This window comes from Centropristis striata, chromosome 1 (assembly GCF_030273125.1).
Source record: "Centropristis striata isolate RG_2023a ecotype Rhode Island chromosome 1, C.striata_1.0, whole genome shotgun sequence".
NCBI classification, from domain to species: domain Eukaryota; kingdom Metazoa; phylum Chordata; class Actinopteri; order Perciformes; family Serranidae; genus Centropristis; species Centropristis striata.
In genome coordinates this window covers 42,510,774-42,531,290 of record NC_081517.1, presented here as the reverse complement: position 1 = coordinate 42,531,290, position 20,517 = coordinate 42,510,774, and the positions used below count along the sequence as shown (strand labels likewise).

The 20,517-nt window shown below is 40.1% G+C and overlaps 1 protein-coding gene across 1 annotated transcript in view; it reads right to left on the bottom strand.

The window, feature by feature from the left end:
* Positions 1 to 11,968, bottom strand: part of mtnr1aa (melatonin receptor 1A a) — a 48,420-nt gene extending 36,452 nt beyond the window's left edge. Inside the window, exon 1 of the mRNA XM_059343036.1 lies at positions 11,661 to 11,968. Within this exon, the coding sequence (XP_059199019.1) occupies positions 11,661 to 11,844 (184 nt within the window). The 5' untranslated portion in view covers positions 11,845 to 11,968. The remainder of the gene's footprint in view (positions 1 to 11,660) is intronic.
* Positions 11,969 to 20,517: the final 8,549 nt, after the last annotated feature.

Genomic DNA, 20,517 nt, shown 5'->3' with positions numbered 1-20,517 from the left:
TTAGCATAGACTCTTGAGATCCTCATAAAAATAAACACCCGCCAACGCGTCTAATCATTTCTTATTTAAACTGTAACACTAATCAATTTACATTCATTTCCAAAGTGAAGCTGAGCAATTGAAAGTGGAAAGAGAAAATGAGAAAACTTCAGTGATAAACACTTTTCCAGGGTGAGCAATAGGCTATATCTTTCCCTTTTAAGATAACAAAGCAAATTGCAAATCGTTTTTTACTGTCGATTGCTTAATCTTCCGCTGACTAATCAATCCACAAAAAGTATAAGATGTTACTTTGAAGAGTCCCTTTCTGATAAGCATTAGCAGTTCAACTTAGTTCCAGTCTGCTCCACAGTGAGTCCTGCAGAAAACATTTCTTTGTACTGGTTATTGCATAACGCAGAAGTTCACGGGAGGTTTCGGAGGAACTTCAGAGTAAATCTGGTCTTGTGCACACTGCAGGAACAAATATATGTCTCTGTGAATATCTTTTAGAAATACAGATTGTAATGGTCGGCCTCAGTTCTTTTTCTATATCTCTGCACAACAAAACTGCCTCTTTGCATTTATACCTCCTGTTTTCATCCTCTGACAGAGCTTGCACATGTTACCCAAATTCTGACACCTCTATGCTAAAATTAGGAGATTGTATCAAACAAAAAGACTTGCTTTGCTATTTTAGACCAGGCTTTGTTGGAACCTAGTTACTAATTTTACAATGAAAACGTGCAGCTTTCTAACCTCGGGATTATTATTATGGTGTTATGCCCTTACTTCTTTACTTTGTAGTCGCTGAAAGTGTTATTTTTATAACAGTAAAGCGTGTATGCAGAACAGTACTGTGCCTGTGTGATAAACCACGTAGCTGAATGCAGAGACAGCGGTCTGATAAGGCTGAATAGGACAGTGTTCACAAGGTTACATCAAATGGCATTCATGTGTCTGCCATAATAATCATCATTATGTGCCATTCAATTGAATCAGACTGTCACAGAGAGCTTTCTGATTGAGCTGTTTTCTTGTTATTCCACTGAGTGAACTGCCCTGTTTTTAGTCCCGTTAACCTTAATAACAAAATAACAATAATGACAGAGATAAGGGAGGAGGAATTTGGAAAATAAGGAGGCCACTTTCTGTGGTTTCTTTCAAAAAGGAGCAGGATTGACTGACCCTGCATGTTTTTCTTCTTCTTCTTCTTTTTCCCATCAGAGCCTCGCTTTAACAGTCATACAATCTGACGCATTCACAGCTGGAAGCTGCTGAGTCCAACTACATTCTTCCACTGTTGGCCACTGAGTAGCAATGGTGGACTAAGTGCTGCATTCAAGGGCACCTTGCACACAGAGGAGAGCGTTTCTCGCTTCCCTGTTCCCATTCTCCCAACTGGGACTCAAACTGGCACCCTTTCCCCATCACCAGCGAGCATCTCTAACCTCTGAGCTCCTGCCGCCTTGCGCATGTGTGTGTGTGTGTGTGTGTGTAATCAAATAGTTACCGCTCTACAGTAAGCACTCTACAGTATGCATGTGTTATGCACAGTTCCCCTTGGATGAGCATTAGGTTTTACTTGATCTCACTGCCCCGAGCTTCCCATGTGCGTCATCCCAAGCTCCTATCAAGCAGAAAGAAGTTTGCACTGTATAATATTGTAAATGATTAAAAATAGCACAGGGAAGCATGGAGAGAGGGGATGGGGGGGGTGGCTGGAGCGGTGAGGATGGAATCTTAAATGGCGGCAAATATGCTCTCTTGTATGTAGAAGTATTTATAGACTCATTATGTCTTCCTTTTGAAGTGAAAAACATGCTCTCCTCTGTGAGGGTGTGAGACGGAAAGAGAGCAGGAGAATGGAAACATGCATGGGGGGTCGCGGCGGAGAGGACCAGATGCCAGACGCCTACTCTTGTTAAATTCGACCGTGTCAGGCTGGTTGTTGTTTAACACTTATCGGGAATCACAAGCCTAATTCATTTTTGCCCACTTGGCTATTATATAAGCGGGAATCCACAGGGTTTGTGTGATAACCGTCTTGTTGCCTGACTGGCTTGATGCAAAGCGCTATTGGCAGAATTCCTCCACAGGTATGCGGTCTGACAACATAACGTCCTTAGAGAACGGTGGGGGTGTTGGATCAGAGTGATGCAAACAGACAGGGTGTCATGGAATATGAAGCCTGGAAGGTCAAATTTAAGTGAAAAGAAAAAAAATTGAGTGTGCGTGTTAGGGTGAGTAAGCTCGGGAAGAGGAGGAGGAGTACAAAGAAGGTGGGAGACGAGAGATGAGGCGCAAAACTTGGTGAGGGGAAACGCGAAAACGCTGCGCAGAATGTAAACCGGAGAAAGAAAGAAACAGAAAGGTGTTTTCTCAGCGGAGAAAGCCTACATTCTTATCAGCCAGCAGACACACATCATATATACAGAATGGATTACTGCAGGCGGGCTTTGTGTGCTCAGATAATCCTGCAAATATTAGAAAATCGGGAAATCATCTGGAAGCTGAGGCACCTTGTAAAGAGCAGACTAACTCAAATGAGCACTTGCTGGGTCAGTTCTTTTCCTTCTCAGATGACCCTGGAAGGAGGCCTGGACCCAGCAGGACAAAGTGGCACCTGTCAAAACTGTGGGTCAAATGGAGAAAAACAGACGGCTATTCATGTAACAAAAACAGAAGCCCAGTGGCCCACAGCGGAAGCAACAAACTTACATGACTGAAATGGCGATTTTGTGTCTTTCCCGGAATAAAAACGTAAGCCTCTGTCTCCTTCACTGTACGTCTGCTTTGTATGACAGGCTCGCACCAATCTGCTGCCTCCCTTTTCTTGTCTTTATCTCCACTATCATGTAGCGTCTATGAGTGAAAGGCAGCAGCAAACAAGCTGGATAAGGTTGGCAACACAAACAACGATAACATCGTGCACACAATCCCAGCAGCGGAGCCACGGCCCTGCATATATCTGCTACCTAATTAGATCTGTGTGTGATCTAATGTTTGAGTTTTAATCCTTGTGGAGAGCAAAAAAGCCCTCTGACAGGAAATCTGTACAGAGTAGATCAGCTAGTTGGCCGTAATTAAAACGCATAAAGTCTTTTACATGCTTTATGACACACAGGAGTACAGAAAGAAACAGTTAATGCCGACTGTAAGTTATCAGGTGCAAAGCAGCCTCCGGGTACCATAGCTTTTTTTTTTTTTTCGTGTCCTGGCTGACAGCAGGGGCATTAACTAATCTATAGCTGGGAGTTAAGTGCCTCATGAGTAAAAGAAGGAGATCTTTATCCTCTCCCACTCAATGTTCATTTATTCAGCTCGGGCAAACTATAAATTAATTGCAAAGTCATGACCTGCTGGCTGTTGTGGGTCCCCAATTAGTCCCTGTTTTTCACCCCGTGTCTCTGGGTTCTGATACTGCTAAGCTGCTCCACCATACTGTGCTAGTCTGATGCTTATCACAGCGATCACCACAGAAACTGACAAACCCAGTGAGCAGCAGTGACTCCCGTGCCGCTGCATATCTGTCGGAGAGCGGTAGGAATGATGTGTCAGCCAAATATGGGCTTTAATTAAATAGTGGTCTATTACATTACTATTTGCATTACCTTGTGTTTTTCCTTGAAATTATAAAGAACTCCAGGATAAACAGTCGGGGTGTATCACGTTCAAACACAATATTTCAATCATGACAAAAACAAGCAGCAGATATGCGACTGCTCTGCGATTGTGTTTATTTTATGAGTTTAATCTGATAGAGAAAAACAAACAGTGGATACAGTACTGTGCCTCCTATGTCAACTTCAGCATACATGCATTCTTTCTAACCTGTGACCTTTTCAGTTACGGAGGGCCTCTTTAATAACTATGAGGCCCACTTGAACTCCTGCAAAATATGGGTATTCTTTGCAGAATCGGCCTAACACTAAGGAGAACCATTAAAGATCCCATAAAGATACTTTTTAAATAATCTGCCTCTAATATGCCTTTCATCAAATTGCATCCCTCATTGAGTAATCTAGGATGAATCTTTTTCCTCACCATATTTAGCGTCTATATGCAGGTTTTTTTAATCACAGGAAATCCCCTCTAAAAATGGCTAATAGCCTTTGTTTTTTCTCACTGGTGTGTCACGTTCAACGTAAAGAAAAACGGGGTTAGTGAACAATAGAAAGCAGCAGGGAGGCCAGTGAAAATGTTACATGGTTATGTCTTTGTTACGTATTCAGTAGAGCTGCAACAATTATTCTATTAATCGAACAATGATCGATTATTAAATTAATCGTCAACTATTTGGATAAAGACAATAAGTCCAAATTCTCTGATTTCAGCTTCTTCAATGTGAATATTTCTGGTTTCTTTGTTCCTTTATGACAATAAACTGAATATCTCTTTGGTTTGTGGACAAAACAAGAGATTTGAGGACATCCTCTTGTGGTTTGGGTAACACTGATATTCTTCAACAATTTATTGACCAAATAACTAATCGATTAGATTAATCGATAATGAAAATAATCGTTAGTTGCAGCCCTAATATGTTGACAGATATGCTCTGTACTGTTGTTTGTCTTGACTGTGTGTTCATGCTGTTTGTTTGTTTTATTTCCTGTGCGACTATGCATGTATGTCTGGGTGTGTTTATGCGTTTGTCTAAACTAAGTATTTTGAATTGTACATATTTTTCTTTTTATATTTATATTTCTATAGACTCTTAAATGTTGCACCTACTGGAGAGCACTTTGAATTTCTTTGTACATGTGACAATGACAAATACAGACCTATTCTATTTTATTCTATAATATTCAGACTCCCTTTCAAACTTGGTGCCGACCAACACACCCTCTCATTCAATGCTTGATGACAGCTTTGCACATTTCTGTTATTCTCTCTGGCAGATTGATGAGGTGTTCACCTGGATGGTTTTCAGTTCAACAGGTGCGTCTTGTCAAGAGATGATATGTGGAATTTCTTGCCTTCTTAATATGTTTGAGACGATCAAAGCAAAAGGTTAAAGGCTTCTTTGAAGAATCTAAAATCTATAACATATTCTGGTTTGTTTTACACTTTTTTGTTTACTACATAATGCCTTATGTGTTCCATCATAGTTTTAATGTCTTTCATATCAATCTACAATGTAGAAGATTTGATAAAAAAATAAAGAAAAAACATTGAATAAGAAGGTGTGTCCAGACTTTTGACTGGTACTGTATTTGGAGCGATGTTCTAGTGCTGCTTGTACAGAGACGTACAACGGAAAAGGGGTGAAAATTTGTTTGTCTAACAAATTTGTTTGTTTGTTTCATCACTGGTGATCGGAGCCAGAGCCGAGAAACACTGAAACTCAACTACTGCAATGTTATCCGATTGTAACCCTACCCCCTAAAGCAGGGGTCCCCAAGCTTTTTTCAGTGGGGGCCACATCAGCTTTTCTTTCTGTGATGGGGGGCCGGGGTCAGTCTATAACAGGAAATTATATGGGCCAAAGTGACCACCAGTGTTATTGTGTAAATATAACGATCATTTGTTGGCCTTGGCACCACCTGTCGGTTTGCAAAAAAGTAAGAAAAAGTCTTCACATGTTTATTTGAAGTACCACAAATATTCCTTTTATTTTGTAGAAAATAAAAACACAAGCTGATGCCAGTTAATGATTTTGTAACAGGTACAGGTGAAAATAGATTCTGCATTCATTTTCCGTTAGCTTGCCTTGCGTGCGAAAACTTGAGGCTTACGGCTTGGCATCACGTAGATCGGATTATACCATTGTGTGAGGGGGTGAAAATTAGCTACTACTGTAAATAATTCACAACTAAGGTCAATTTTAATTAGAACGCCTACCTAAATCATTACATTTTAAAAAAACAGGCCATGTTTAGAGGGATTGTTTGGGATAGTTAAGTGGGCCACTCCAATTTCATTTGGCGGGTCGGAAGTGGCCCGCGGGCCGTAGTTTGGGGACCCCTGCTCTGAAGACAAAAAAAAAAAAAAAAGATGATAGTGGGTGTAATTTGTATTTTAGTCCAGTGGGAAGGGGGCTCATGCTGTTATTTTTCATATCAAAAGTTTAACTTCTGCCTCATGTTTCCACAAAAATACTTCTATAAATTTCATATTAGACAGTTCGACCAGACCACTAGTGAGGTCACAAATCATCGCACTCGTACGATTTTCACGAAAATCCACTTTTTGATACAATTTATGGTCAGCATTTGTTCTTTACGGTTGGCTCTCCTCTCTCGACACTGTTTCAGAGCTGTTAAAAGTTACTGCTAATGCAAAGAGAACATCCCACTGCTGTGGCTGCTTCACATTAAAAGCTTTCAACTGGCAACAAATCAAGCAGGACTGAAAGCTGAAGGATTACAACTTTAAGGTGGGCGCTAAGAAACGACTCCCACTGGGGATGAATGTGAAAGTAGCCTCCTAGAGTCAGACTCCTCGCACATACTTTGCCTGATACGACACATTTTACTACTTAATGTTACAAGGTCTTTGATCATGAGCTTGACGGCGCAATCAATTTACCTCCTACAAAATAAGAGCAGTCAGACTCCCCCGCCACAGTCTCAACACTCCGTCACTGTGGGTGAAACTGTAGCGGCGTGAGCCAAAGGGGGGCACAGCAGGGTTCACCAAAGAGCCCGGCCTGTCAGAGGTGGGAACACTTGATACAGCAGCCCGATATTGATACGGCTGGCAGAGGATACATTACGCCGTGCAGCTTGACAGCACCTGCAACCTTTTTTTTAAAGACACGTGTCTTCTCTGTGTTACTTAATCGTTCATCTGGACTTTAAAGTTTGGAGAACTGGTGCTTATCCTTGCGGGGAACACACACTTTCTGAGAGTAAAATAAGTAGTAAACACGGGCATTCAAGCGGGCGGCGGTGCAGATGGTCCCTGAGCACAGCATGGATTGAGAAAGTGATATTGTTTGAGAACTAAACTGAGGAATTTAAAAAAAAGAGGAGAAAACAGACAGCCGGGTATTTTAGATGCAAGTGAAACAGTAAAGCAGAGTTTAACCCATCGAAGCCTGGAAAGCGGATACGTCGTTTTGTAGTATTTGTATAAGCTCTCAAATACTTTTTGAATTTCATCTCTATCTGCTACAGAGGCTGAAAAATCTATTATTTAGTAGAAGTGTTGACACTTCTGTTGAATTTCCAGAAAAACTTCAGGTTTTAGGGGCTTATTTTAAAATCGCCCAGAGGTTTTACAGGCGTTTTAGGCATCAATGGGTTAAAAAAAAACACTCAGCAGAGTGACCTTAAACTCACTATCTCAATTAAACAAAAAAAAGGAGTTTTTATCCGTGAGAGTCATGAGTACATTCTTTCCTTGAGCTCTGTCTGGGCTTAACAAATTAAACCCAAGAAACTTGTTGTTTCCTAGTTTAATCACACTTGATGTGCCGTCTCCTCACAGATACGTGCTGTCTTGATAACCCCGGTTTAATGCGCAGTTTACTACACATTCTCACAAGACAAGTCTTTCAAATGACTTCCCTCATGATGAAGATATAACAGGATGTTCCGAAACCGACATCTACTACTACGTCTACAGAAGGGGATTTGTTTTCTTTTTACAGTCATCTCTTTATTAAGCTCCACAGCTCTCAGCCAATTTCCTTTAAGTATCTCCCGACAAAGCCAATGGATATTTAGAAAACCCAAAACAGTCATTTTTTAATTGGAGACACATGTAAATACCACTTAATTCTGCATTAATGCCTCAAAAATATTCATTACACTGAAAGCCATAATGCTATAACAGATACTGGAGTTGTAATGAATGATCGGAAATAATAACATTGTGCCGGCACGCAGCCAAGTCGTGCAGTGCAGGAAAAGGATAAACTCACAAACTGTCACAGTCAAAATAAAAAACAGACAGCCCCGCTTCTACCCTCGTCTCTGTCTGTCACTACACACCGCCACTGTTTTCTTTCCACTGAGGAAAACTTTACGTTTAAACTCACCTACTGTACCAGAGATGATGTGGCACAAATAAAGACTATTCAGATTTCCACAGTCATCTCATCGCACCTCTCTTTTGTTCTCACAATTCACTAACTGGAGCTGACAAGTGGAGTTTAAAAGAGCATGATGCCACTGCTGTCCTGTGAGGACTGCTGACACCCAACCTCACAGGGACGCTACATTAGCCATCAGGGACTTCTCAGATTTTCCACATTGCCACTATACTTAAAAAATTCATATGTTAACCCATTTTCTCAGCATTGCAATCGTCTTTTTCCTGACATATACTGTAAAATATAACATAGCGGAGATGCAGAGAAAAAAAAGAAATCGACACAGTTCTGCAGGATGAAAAGGCACTGCAAGGTGTCAGCATTCACACAGGGCAACCAGGTTTTGTATTCGCTTCTGTTGTCGTAAAAATCGACAAAAAAGTTATACTCTGGAACCTGGAAATACATGGTTTTTAAAACCCGATTTTAGAGGGGAAAATATAACGTTAATAGCAGCTGACAGTGGATTTTTGAGCTTGAATGAAAACAGACCAACAACTTACCTTCATTAAAGAATATTTTACATTATTATACCTACATACACTGTCAACTAATGCTCAAAATGAAAACTCTTATATACAGGATTTTCATGAAAAACAATCTATAGACTGATCAAAATATAATCCCTCTCAATCATCTTTATGCACCAGTAGAAGTGTGTTATCTGGAGTGACTCTTCCCTCTGCTTGTATATTGTCTTTTGTTTTCATTTTGCTGTGTTCAGGAAGGTCCTGGGGGTCACTTTTTGGCTACAAAGCAACAAAAATGGAGGCAAAAGTGCAAAAAAAACCCGCAAATATAGTGAGGAGAAGTGCCAACCTTACAAAGCTTGTTCGAAAACAAGAGAAATGTGGGGTTGGCTTTCACTTTGGTTGAGTTTGAATGCTGTGTTTACAAACAATATGAAGCAATTTCGATTTAAATGAAGAATAAATAAGCTTGAGTCGCCTTCAAAGCATTGTTTTCTGCTTTTTATGTTGTGTAAAAAAAGTTTTCCCCTCAGCACATATTGGACAACATATCCACTGATACCAATAGATACAGATTTGGACAATAATGCATGATAATATCGCTCTGACTCTGTTATACTGAATGAGGTAATGTCTCATTCTTGACAAATTGTTCGCCAAAAACAGTCAGTTGAGACTTTTCCTTGTTGGCACCTTTTGTTTTTGTCTTCAGCTTGAATTAAAAATAAAAAAAAGCCCTTTACCTACAACAGAGCAGGTACATTTAATGTGATTTTTTTGGCACTGAGCTGAGCTCGCAGCACTAATTCTGTATCCAGCCATGCAGCTCAAACTGCTCACCATGTGTTGTTGGCTTCACGCTCACTCGCTCACTGGCCATTTTCGTGCACTGACGTCGGGTTTGGCCATGCAGAGACAGCAGTGCTGCTGCCGCCTGCAATATGTGACCACATCTCCTGCCAGGTTCTCCACTGAGTATATTTCATTATTCGTTATTTAAATTATCCCCTTGTTGTTCGACTGCTGTGCAATTTCTCATGTTTACTTCATGCCAAGAAAAATTGATGCCCACTTGTATTTCTGGGGAGAGGGGATTCGATCCATTGGACAACAGGAAATTGAATTCTTTGTGGAGGGAAAATGTGGCACTCCTGAAGGTTTACTGGATCACGTCCAAATCAAACGTGTGGTTGTGTGTCAAACAATCGTCTTGGCATCAGATTCCCACAGAGAAGGTCCAGTAAAACAAACAGTAACAGCTCGCCTTCCATCCAAACATTCCAACAGTGATTAAAGTAGGAACAGAAAAGTTTTCATATCAATCAATAAGTCTGCCAACTTGCATACGATTTGCCAATGGCTTGCTGGACAGAAAATTGTAAGAGCCTTAAGTTAGGCATGCACGCCTTCAGAACTTGAATGGAAAGTAGCGAATACGCTTCAAAGGCATGAACCTAAGGAACCACGTCATCAGTCTGCGTACGCCTTAGTTAGTATTCACGGACAGTTTTTGGGGAAACGCAATTAAGCTGGGGTTTTTCTTTTTTGAATCAGCTCCTTTTGATCCTCAAAAGTTGGACTTTCCATCTGGATGCTTTGTCAGAAATCAGCGTAGCAAAAAGGAAATCAAATCGTCCAATGAGCTGAATAAATGAATGGCGAGTCCAGCCAATAATGTTAAACCATTATAGAACAATACAGATAATATAAGTAAACCGCATGCTTGATTAAATCCCTGCTTGTTTTGCGTAATGACCTCCTTACATGTGATTAGTCATAATTAATGGAACAACTTCAAAAGATGAAGTTTACTAAATTTATCTCTCCTCTTTGTTTTACAAATTTAACCGTGACATTAAATTTGCAGTTTTCAGAGAGTAATTTCTATTTCGAGAGAGTTCAGCTGTGTCGAGAGCGGCTCTATTAAAATAAATCCAGAGTTGCATGTGTGCATTATCAAATGCTGATAATCGTACAGCAATGGGAGCGTGCAGGAAATCTCAGCGAGAGGCAATCACATCCTCGTACATCCCAGATAACACTTAATATTCCCTCTCTGGTGCGCTGCGCTCTCCTTCCACATGATGGAAATCTATTCTGACCCTTACATTTCTGCGGTGAGTGAAATGGTAATGTCAGGAGTGTATTTAGCAAATCACCCTACTACAGCCTCCAAATGATGACAGCCATGATATGTGTAGCTGCCAGTCAGTGTGTGCAGACCTAAGCACGACGGGAGCCTCTTGGGTTTTCCCAGCAGCGCTCTGTCCTCTCTGACTATTACATTATGAGCGTTTTACCACCTTCACTGAGCAAGACAAACACTGCTCTGTCAATCTTATACAAACTCAGGGGCACACAATTTAATCCATAGCCCATATCTTAATTAAATTCACAGTGAAGTGGTGTGCATGAACACACACACATACACACGCATGCATGCATGGCACAAGTTTCATCATCGACTCTGGGTAATGCATTCAAAAAAATTCTGTTGTCATTATCATTATTAAATTACATCTCCTGGCTGGAGCAACATCGATAGTGGAAAAGCCCGGGGAAGCATTAGTATAAGCAGCGCTGGGATGAACGCTGGGCTTTCCTCTTGGCTTCAGACTGTGTCAATAATTGCTATAGTGTTTCTATTCGCTTTGCTCTCCTCTGAGCCTGCTTAGCTGCCCGCGCACTTGGTGTAGGTCAGTGACATTATATCTGCTTCAAAAGTAGGCTATAGCAAGTCGAGGTCGATCTGAACTGTCCATTACAATCAGCCCTATTGTACAGGAATACACGTCAGAGCAGAAGAATACGAATTTAAAGCGAAATTAGAGTGATACAAGCAGGAGGGATTAACAACAATAACGGTTCTTGATGGGAGTGTTGTGTGTGTGGACATTATATCGCGAGCACAAGCCGCTAAAATGACAACAATTAAATATTTTAACGCTTTAGCAACATATTACAAATTTTTTTCGCATTTTCATTAATAAAAGTGCATTTGTTTCACTCTGTATGACACTGTTGTCACTTTAAAAATATGCTTGTTTTTTTTCTTTTTTTTTTTAAACGCGGCTGAGTTTAATCACGCGCGCGGCACTCTGTCGCCACGCACGCACACACAGTTTTTGTTATGGTCCCTCAGCCCTCCAACCTCTGTCACTTTGACTCACCTGCGTTCCTAAGTTTCTTGTTCCGATACACGGAGAAGATGACCAAAAGGTTGCCCAGGATGTCAACAACGATAGTGAAGATGAGAAAGCACCCCAAAGTTGTGGTGACCCACGGGGGGCGGTTCTGGACGGTGTCACTGGGGTCTGGCGAGGAGCTGTTCAGGTGAGACCCATTTATAACCATTGTATACAGCCGCGGAACTTTCTCAACTGCTCCAAATGTAACGCGCCGTGACTCCTCGTGCGTCTTAAAGCCTGGGTTTTGGAGACGCCGGTGGTGGGATACTACAGCCTCCCGCGGCTTTCATCTTCATCCTCTCCACGCGCGCTTCTCCTCCTCCTCCTCCTGCTCCTTTTTCTTTTTCTTTCTCCCCCTGCGTGGGCTTGCACCCAGCTGCCGTGAATCAGCTCTGGTCGTCTCCCCCTCGGTGTCACTTCTGCGCCCGTGTGCCATTCACTTTGTCGGTACGCATGTGTGACATGAAGCCGCAACTTCAAACCTTCCCAGCATGTGATCAAACAGTCCGGAGAGGAGCGGGTGTTTTATTGGGGAGGTAACACTGCCGCCTGGTGGCGGAGGCGGGGAACAGCAGGCTGGATGTTCCCGGGAAGTGTCCTACTTCTTTTCATTTACCGGATGCGCGTTCATTCATAGCTTTGCGGTCGCTCGCTTTGCTTTATCTCAGCAGCCCATTCATTATCATTTGGAAGAATCATTCATGCTTTATCTGTTTCAGGAAAAATCCCACATACTTGCAGCGCCTGTGAGACAATAGGAAGCGTACTTATTCTGACTGACTGTGACTGAAGCTGATTCACTCTTTAAATCGTATTAAAATGTAATATTTATATACACACAGACACGGACGCAGACACACACACACATATATATCTATATCTATATATATCTATATCTATCTATCTATATATATATATATATAGATAGATAGATATATAGATATATATAGATATATATATAAATAAATAACAAAGGGGTAGGAATAAATAAGAGTTTGCTTCTTCCTACTCCTTTTCAAACATGAAATATTTATATTTAAGTGCCTGGATAATTTGACAAGGTTTCACACAGGCTTTCCTTTTTTTGTGCTTTATTATGATTGTTACATCATTGCACTTAGTCGTAAGGCCTGTTTGCTTTTATCCGTCTTTGTTTTTAAGCGTGTTTGAAATAAAGATACTTCATTCATTCATTCATTCAAATGATCCACATTTAAATGCCCTAATTGGTGCAGGTGTTTAGATTAAATCCACAACTTCTGCTTTTTCCAACACATTGCAATTATTTCTAAGCTGTTTTAGATATAATTTAACATTTATTACAAATTATATTGGCTTGAGTATAATCACTGACCCCACTCTCACAATGCACACCTTTAGTTACAGAAAGTCCTTTTGTTTGAGCATCCCTGAGAGTAAATTGAGTTTCTATACACAGAATGGCATTATTGTTGCTATGGCTATTGTTAGTTAATGATGTTCATAATAAATGGGTCACCCATCCCCACATACACACCCACACACACACACACACATACACACACTTCTGCAGCTCTATCTCACAAAATGACAGTTTGTCATAATAAAAATGTGAAAACTGTCATCTAAGGGTTTATTTTAATCTGCAAATTTGAGGGTTCGGGAAAAATATCATGTTTGAGACAGACTTATCGACGGGTCCATCTATCTATCTATTATTAAAGCAGCATGCTGCCGTGCCTCTCAACCTCTTTGGCTCGTCACTCCTTAAAAGCAATGTATACATTCAAAACATTGACTGCAAAGTATTATGCGTTATAGTTGGAAGTCCTCCAAAAAGTGATTAATTTTAAGAGGTCTAAAAAGGACCTCGGTCCATTGCGCCCGTGGCAGCCACATCACTTTGGCATCTCTCCACAGCTAATGCATGTGCATGTGGAGAGAATGAAAAGGACAAATGAGTCAAAAAAAAAAGAAAAATCCCTAAAATAAATAAAGTATTTCCTAACAAATTAGATTTAAAAACGAAAAAAGCAAAAATAAGTCTGATTTTGTGCAGCATCTTTTTTCCTGCTTTCCTTTCCTGTTATTCGTCTTGATTTACATTATTGTCTCTTCACTGGACTAATTAGCATACTAGTATATATTGTGAAAACGTGATATCTTGTTTCTGTTCATCAGTTCATAAGCTGTGAGAGGCTTAGTGATAGTCACTGACAGACACTGAGAAGTTTGATTTAAGCCAATTTACAACAATCATTACACCGCCTCCAGAACAAATGGGATTGTCAATATGTTTTGCTTTTGATGAATCAACCAATTACCCACTGTATATAGATACATAGAAATTGTAAAGTATTGTTTTATAAAAGATGCTCATTTCAATAAAAGCCTTGTTACACACCCAAAGCTTCTAAATCCAGAGTGTTTTTTTCTATGATAACATCATTACAAACTTAATCTGCCAAAAGCTCTAACTTATTCAGCTGTACAAAATCATATTTCTGATAAATGGCCTAAAACTGAAGGCTAGAATATAAATATTTCTGTCATCACAAAGTTGACAGCTGATTTTTCCAGATGTGAGGATAGTTCTCTCTGTGCGGTTGTCAGCGAAGTCCTTTAGATCTTTCTATCATTGTGGATGTTTGCAAATTCAGTGACTTCACTTTTTATCCTCTCCCCCTTTTCCCTCCGTCACGACTTTATTATATTATGACTCAACAACATCCCACATTACAGGCCGTAATAATCCCGGGCTGCCTTTTGAACTTCCTTTATCCTCCATCTCACTGCCTCGTGTCATATCATTTTACAGCACAAAGAGCTCATTATTCTGAACTATTTGTGAATTGCATTCATGCAAAATACGATCATTATTTCCCCGAACCACCCCCCCCCCCTCTTTTTATTGTATATGCTCATTCCTCGCACTGAGGTAGGCAGACATTGTTCAGCACGCGCAGTAATCTTAAGTGCAATCAAAAATCATATTACAGAAAGCCCGGCTGTATATCAAAATAAAGTAGAGGGAGGGGGAAAAAAAGCAACCGCAGGGACATATTGTGAATAATTATAGCCGTAAGTGAGACATTACAGCAGACATATCATAAAAAGAAAGAAAAAGAAAAAAGTGGTGCTCTTTTTTCCACTGGAAATTAACAGGATATTAGTGTTTTATGCTGCAATTAAACCCTGTTTCATCCATTGCAAGTCAGGGATTGAGGGAGTTAGTAAACCCCCCCCCCCCCCCCCGCGTCAGGATGAGACAGACTTTATTTCAAAGCAACATGTCACAATCTAATCAGACATCATCATCAAACGTGTCACAGCTAATGCTTTACAAGCTATTTTTTCAGAAAGACGATAACCTTTTTCGGACATATTTTTGGAAGCAGCATCTGAGCTCCAGGCCTCTGGGGGGTCAGTTCCCATGGCAGCAGTTAACTGATATTTTAGGGCCAGCATTGCTAGGAGACACACTTGTCAACCTACCACGTGCGGTACTGATCAGGGCACACGGCAGCCCTGCAGATGCAGCTTTTATTCCCACGAGGAAATACTTTTCATCCGTTTTATTTCCACACCTGCTGAGTCACCGACAGCCCACAATCTACAACGTGCACGAGTGACTTCAGCTCGTCATAGTTGTCTACGCAGGCTGATACAAGACACTTCCTTCACCTTTTTCATCATTCATTGCGTCATCGAGGTTTTGAGATGTATGAGGAGGCACCTTACTGTCACGTTTGTGATCCACTCAGGAAGTAATCGCCTGCGAGCTGCGTTAGCTATCTTCCAATCAGCACTGATTACAACTAGACGTTGCTTTTCATTGATGGTATTTCAACACCTGCTGAGGGAATAGTTGTGTTTCCATCTATGGATTTCTATGGGCAATTTGAAGATCCACATGAGAAAAAACTTGATGGAGACACCAAAATTCGATAAAACTTTCAAAAATGCGCATAAAAGGACAGATTTAAGAATACGTTTTTACCTACTGCAATTGCACTTTATAATGACTCCCCTTTTAGTAAGGACAGAAGAATATTTTTTAAATATTTATTTAAATTTTAGCTTAGCTGCTTATACTGTATTTACCAAACTGTATTTTTGCACGTTTTTTGCACATGTATATTTGCACACCTGTTTATGTTTACACACCTGTATATTTGCACACTTGCTGTAACTGTTATCTATGAGTAACATGTGTTGTGTTGTGTTGTGTTGTGTTTATGTTGGCTGCTGGAACACCTAAATTTCTCTGCTGGGATGAATAAAGTATTTCTTATCTTATCTTATCTTATCTAAAAAAAGCTGCGCTTGCTTGTGGTTGTTTTTGTCTTTTTCGGAAAAAAAAATGACTGTGCTAAATGGGAAATGGAAACGCTTTTTCTGAATCGCAAACATTTAACTCATGCTCTGCCGGAAAACCTAAAAGAAGAAGAAAAAGCTTTTCTGCCGTCTTCTCTCCATTTTCTATCGTCGGTGGCCAAAGCTGTCCGATTAGCAACCTCTTTTTTTGTTGTTGTCTTTTCTCTAGTTCTGCTGTTTACTGATAGATAAGCCTACAGCAACACATTACACTGCCATCCTCTGGCCAAAGTTCATTTATGCAGCTTTGTTTATTCGCTCTAAACCAGTTGATGGAAACATCCCTAATTCACATTTTCTTAATGCAACATTTCAAAATTTCACTTAAAAAAAACACTATTGTTTACTGCAGTGTACTCTTAACTTTAACACGTATCTGCTCTACTCTACTGCCCTTACTTTTTAACTACGCAATGTCTGACTTGTGCTTTTTATTATTATCTCTTTTCTTATCCTGCTGTATCTTATTTTATCTTATTTATATTTTTATTTATATTTCCCTGTTTTAATTGACTGTTTTTACTGTTTTCAATTGTGTCTTGCTGTTTTAATGTGTATGTAAAGCACTTTGAATTACCTTGTGTTGAATTGTGCTATACAAATAAACTTGCCTTGCCTTCAAATTCGCTTCGACTTTAATGGAAACGATGTCACAGCTCCTGCACACTCAGGGCTATTGTGCTTGTTTTTCAGGTGCAGATGTGACGCATTAAAACCCCACAAACACTGACTGCATAAAATATGGACAGAGTCTGCGTGATGTCACTCATAGTTTCCGAAGAATGAAGCTCAAAGTGGGTGGCTCCGGTGGCTCCGCCTAACACCCGGCTAATCCATAAAGTGCAGTGTGTGTGAGCTGAGCCTGGCTGAGAGCTGCCTGTCAATCAAAGCAGCCATGCCATTATTTATGTATAACTTTCAACCTTCATATGAACTAAATGTGCAAGTTTTATGAAAATTCACCTCCCTCACAGTTGTCATGAAGGGAGAAATTGCCTATAAAGACCAAAACAGTTTTTTGTAGCAGCCTGTAAACATGTTTATTTCTGCTGTAAAGTTGGGCATTTAAATATAGGAATCCATGAGAATTGACAGCCTCTAGTGCAGACCTGGGCATTGGGCGCATGAGGTTACCCAGAAATTAGTTCAATACAACCGCAGTGCTTTTATTTTGAAGGTGGTTTACGTACCCACCTGCAAAGACTCGACTCTTTACTGATAGTTCACAAGATTTATTTAAAATCGTAGCTCCATGAACATAAAAATAAGACATTCCTTGGTCACCTTGTGAATCCACCGTAAGAGCTAACAAACATTAGCATTAGCACTTGACCAAACAAACACTTTTACTATAGTTAAGACAACAAATTTAGCCATATGACAGAATAAATAAACTTTAACAAACCTTGTGTCCTGTCAGTCAGCCACTATAGAAGCCTTTTTCATACTTTATATCAACTTTATATGAATGACGACGCAATCATTATTATTTACCATTAGTTTTAAATTTTTACCGTACTACCTGTTATATCCTGTCACTACCTTTCAAAATAAAAGCACCTGTTTCACACTGGATGGCACCTTTTCAAAATAAAACCTTTACAACATTGTATTATCAGTAGCAGCTCAAACCAGATAATTTACTGTATTTTATAAAGCGATTAAATTAATATTAAGCAGAATTTAGTTTTGGTCCGGCCCCTGCAACCTTCGTGGTGTTGGTCATGTGGCCCTTTGGGAAAATGAATTGCCCACCCCTGGTCTAGTGGCAAGTGAAGGAATCACAGTATTTGGCACTTCAGCATAGGCTTCACTTTTCAGTCCCAGAGGTTGCAACTTTCCATTGTTTTTTTTAGTAGCTGTGAATCTTTTTGCTCTTTGGTCTCCTTTCTTTGTCTCTTTGTGATCATTATGAGTCTCCTTTTAGTCGATTTGTTAGTTATTTTTGTCTGTTGTTGTTTTGCCCTTTTCTGTAGTTGTACTGCTTCATCCAGTGTAACCAGTGTTGTATACTGGAATTCACAGCCAGCTAAACTCTCTCTGTCATTTTTCATCCAAGGAACAGGCAAAGTTGTATTTGGATCATGTTTAATGGCAGAAATTGTGAAACTGCAAGAAATACAGAAACAATGAATTACTACAAGTAAATAATACAAGTTTATATGAAGCCTCCTACAGAGGTAGCGGATCTAATAGCACAGATCTATGGTCAAAGTCCGCGATAGCACCTCGCTCGTTTCATTAACAAATTACACACCGATAGACTATGGTAGAATTTGCAATCTATTAACTGTAAATAATATTTTACTTACTCATATTGCCACTACAAAGGGCTACAAACAAACGCGGGAAGAAGAGTATCTCTTGCTACCAGCTTGCTACGGAGAAGGTAAACACAATAACATTCGGGTAACCTACATCACTTCCTGTGAGCTGTCACAAAGACATGGATGCCAAAAAACACATAAATTAACGTACTGCGCCCTCTACTGGCCCAAAATGCAACTGCAAATATAAATGAACACAGTTCCAAGACAGTAGTCATGTTGTACCTTTTTGTAAATTTCACCCCTTTTCGTGTGTCTTTACAGTCATTTTAAGTCTCTTTGTGATAGTTTTGCCTCTTTTCATCGTCACTGTGGTTGGTGTGTCTCCTTGAGTGACATTTTGCAGGTGAATGCCAGGCTGGCCCCTGGGCCTGTGTCCGATAGGTCCGTCCAGTGACCTATGCATGAGGTGAACATTTCTTTCCGGAACTTAGCAAGCAAAGGAGGGATTTCAAGCACAATCCAGAGGATGTCTGGCGGTTTGATACCAGGAGCATCCCCCCGAGCTGACTGCAATGAGCTGCTGCCTGTGAATCAATCGCTGAATACGGATTGTGGCCGCAAACTGAAAAATAACACACATTTGCGCGAAAACACCATTTTCTTAGTAAATCTTGCACTGCAAAAAAAGAAAAGTTGGGTGAACTCAAAATTTCAAGGCAACAAACTTCGATACAATTTTAAGTTGGACAATTAAACTAATTATTTTAAGTTTTGTTTTTTAGTTTGCTCAACTCTGAATTTCTCTGGCACGATTGTAAAGCCGCTATGAAATGTCAGCTAATGTTGTGACCACAATTTTGAGTTAGCACTTGTAGCTGTAACAAGTAGCGCCGCTAGCATCAGTTAGTCGCTAGCATCAGTTAGCCGCTAGCATCAGTTAGCTGCTAGCTTTCACTAATGACCGAATTTCACAACAAAGAAATAAGAGTTAGCAGAACTATTGCTCCTTGTTGTGAACCCCAACTTAAAGATATAAGTAACAACAACTCACCTACTTGTTTTTGAGCAGACAACTGGCTTCCTTTGTAGTGCTAACTTACATTATTGCCCTAAATGTCAGTAATTTATATTTCCAAGTTTTACCAAATTAAATCAGTTTTAGGCCCAAAAAATACAAGTTGGCTTTTTTGCAGTGTGCTTGTTCGACCCACGTCATTGAAAGGAGGGAGTCTAGCTAGTGTTAGCTGTCTTTTTCGTTGGCGCTTTCACATGAGGATATATTTTATAAAACTACAGCATCGTTTGTCACCAAAATGCAGCAAAACATGAATTACACTCTTTTTCCTGTTGGCAATTTAGAATATATTTCAACCACACTAACAAGTGCACAAGTCAAACTAAAAACCAAGAACATAAACTGATTTTTTTTTTAGCAAAAATGAATCATGCACAACATTTTAACCTGTAAATCAGTAGCTGAGAGTTCCTGAGTCTACCTTCTCCTCGTGTTGCAGCCCACGATTCACTGTTTCCCTGCTGTGCCTTTAACAAGCAGAGCAATGAGACTTTTATCTAATGGATAATTGAAGCGGTTTATAAATCAGTCATTCCTGCGGTAGAGAAGCAAGCAAAGAACATGTAACCCATCCCAAGACAAGTAATGAACAGGCATCTGAGAGGCAAGGAGACATATCTGCAGGGGATACTGTGTTTTGTTTTGACTCTCATGCTTTTAGGAAGGCATGCTGCTGCTACAAGAGTTGACTTTTACTAAAATGCTCTTAAAGAGTAGGCAGGATAATGCTCTTGCACAGGACGCACCAGTGAACGCTTGCTTTATGCCACATTGTCATTTTCTTTAGAAGAATGTGAGAAGCAAAAGTTGAGACAGAAGTACTATTTTATGCCAGTTGAGCACTTTGGAATTTAAAGTGAACTGAACTGACAGACAGCATAAAAAAAGCAAAATCTGCCATCTTTAAAAAGTCCAAAGAAGCGTCTTTACTTTATTGGCTAAATTAAAGAGACAATTAAAATGACAAGAGGGAGACGGAGGGAAGAGATGTACAGCACTTTGTTTCCATCACGCCGAGTGGAAAAAAAAAAAAAAGGTTGAAAAGCCATTATGAGTTTAGTGGGAGAAGGAGAAGATGAAAAAGGGGAAGGGTGAAAGTGGGTAAAGGAGAGTGGGAGAGGAGTGCTTCGTGTGGGGG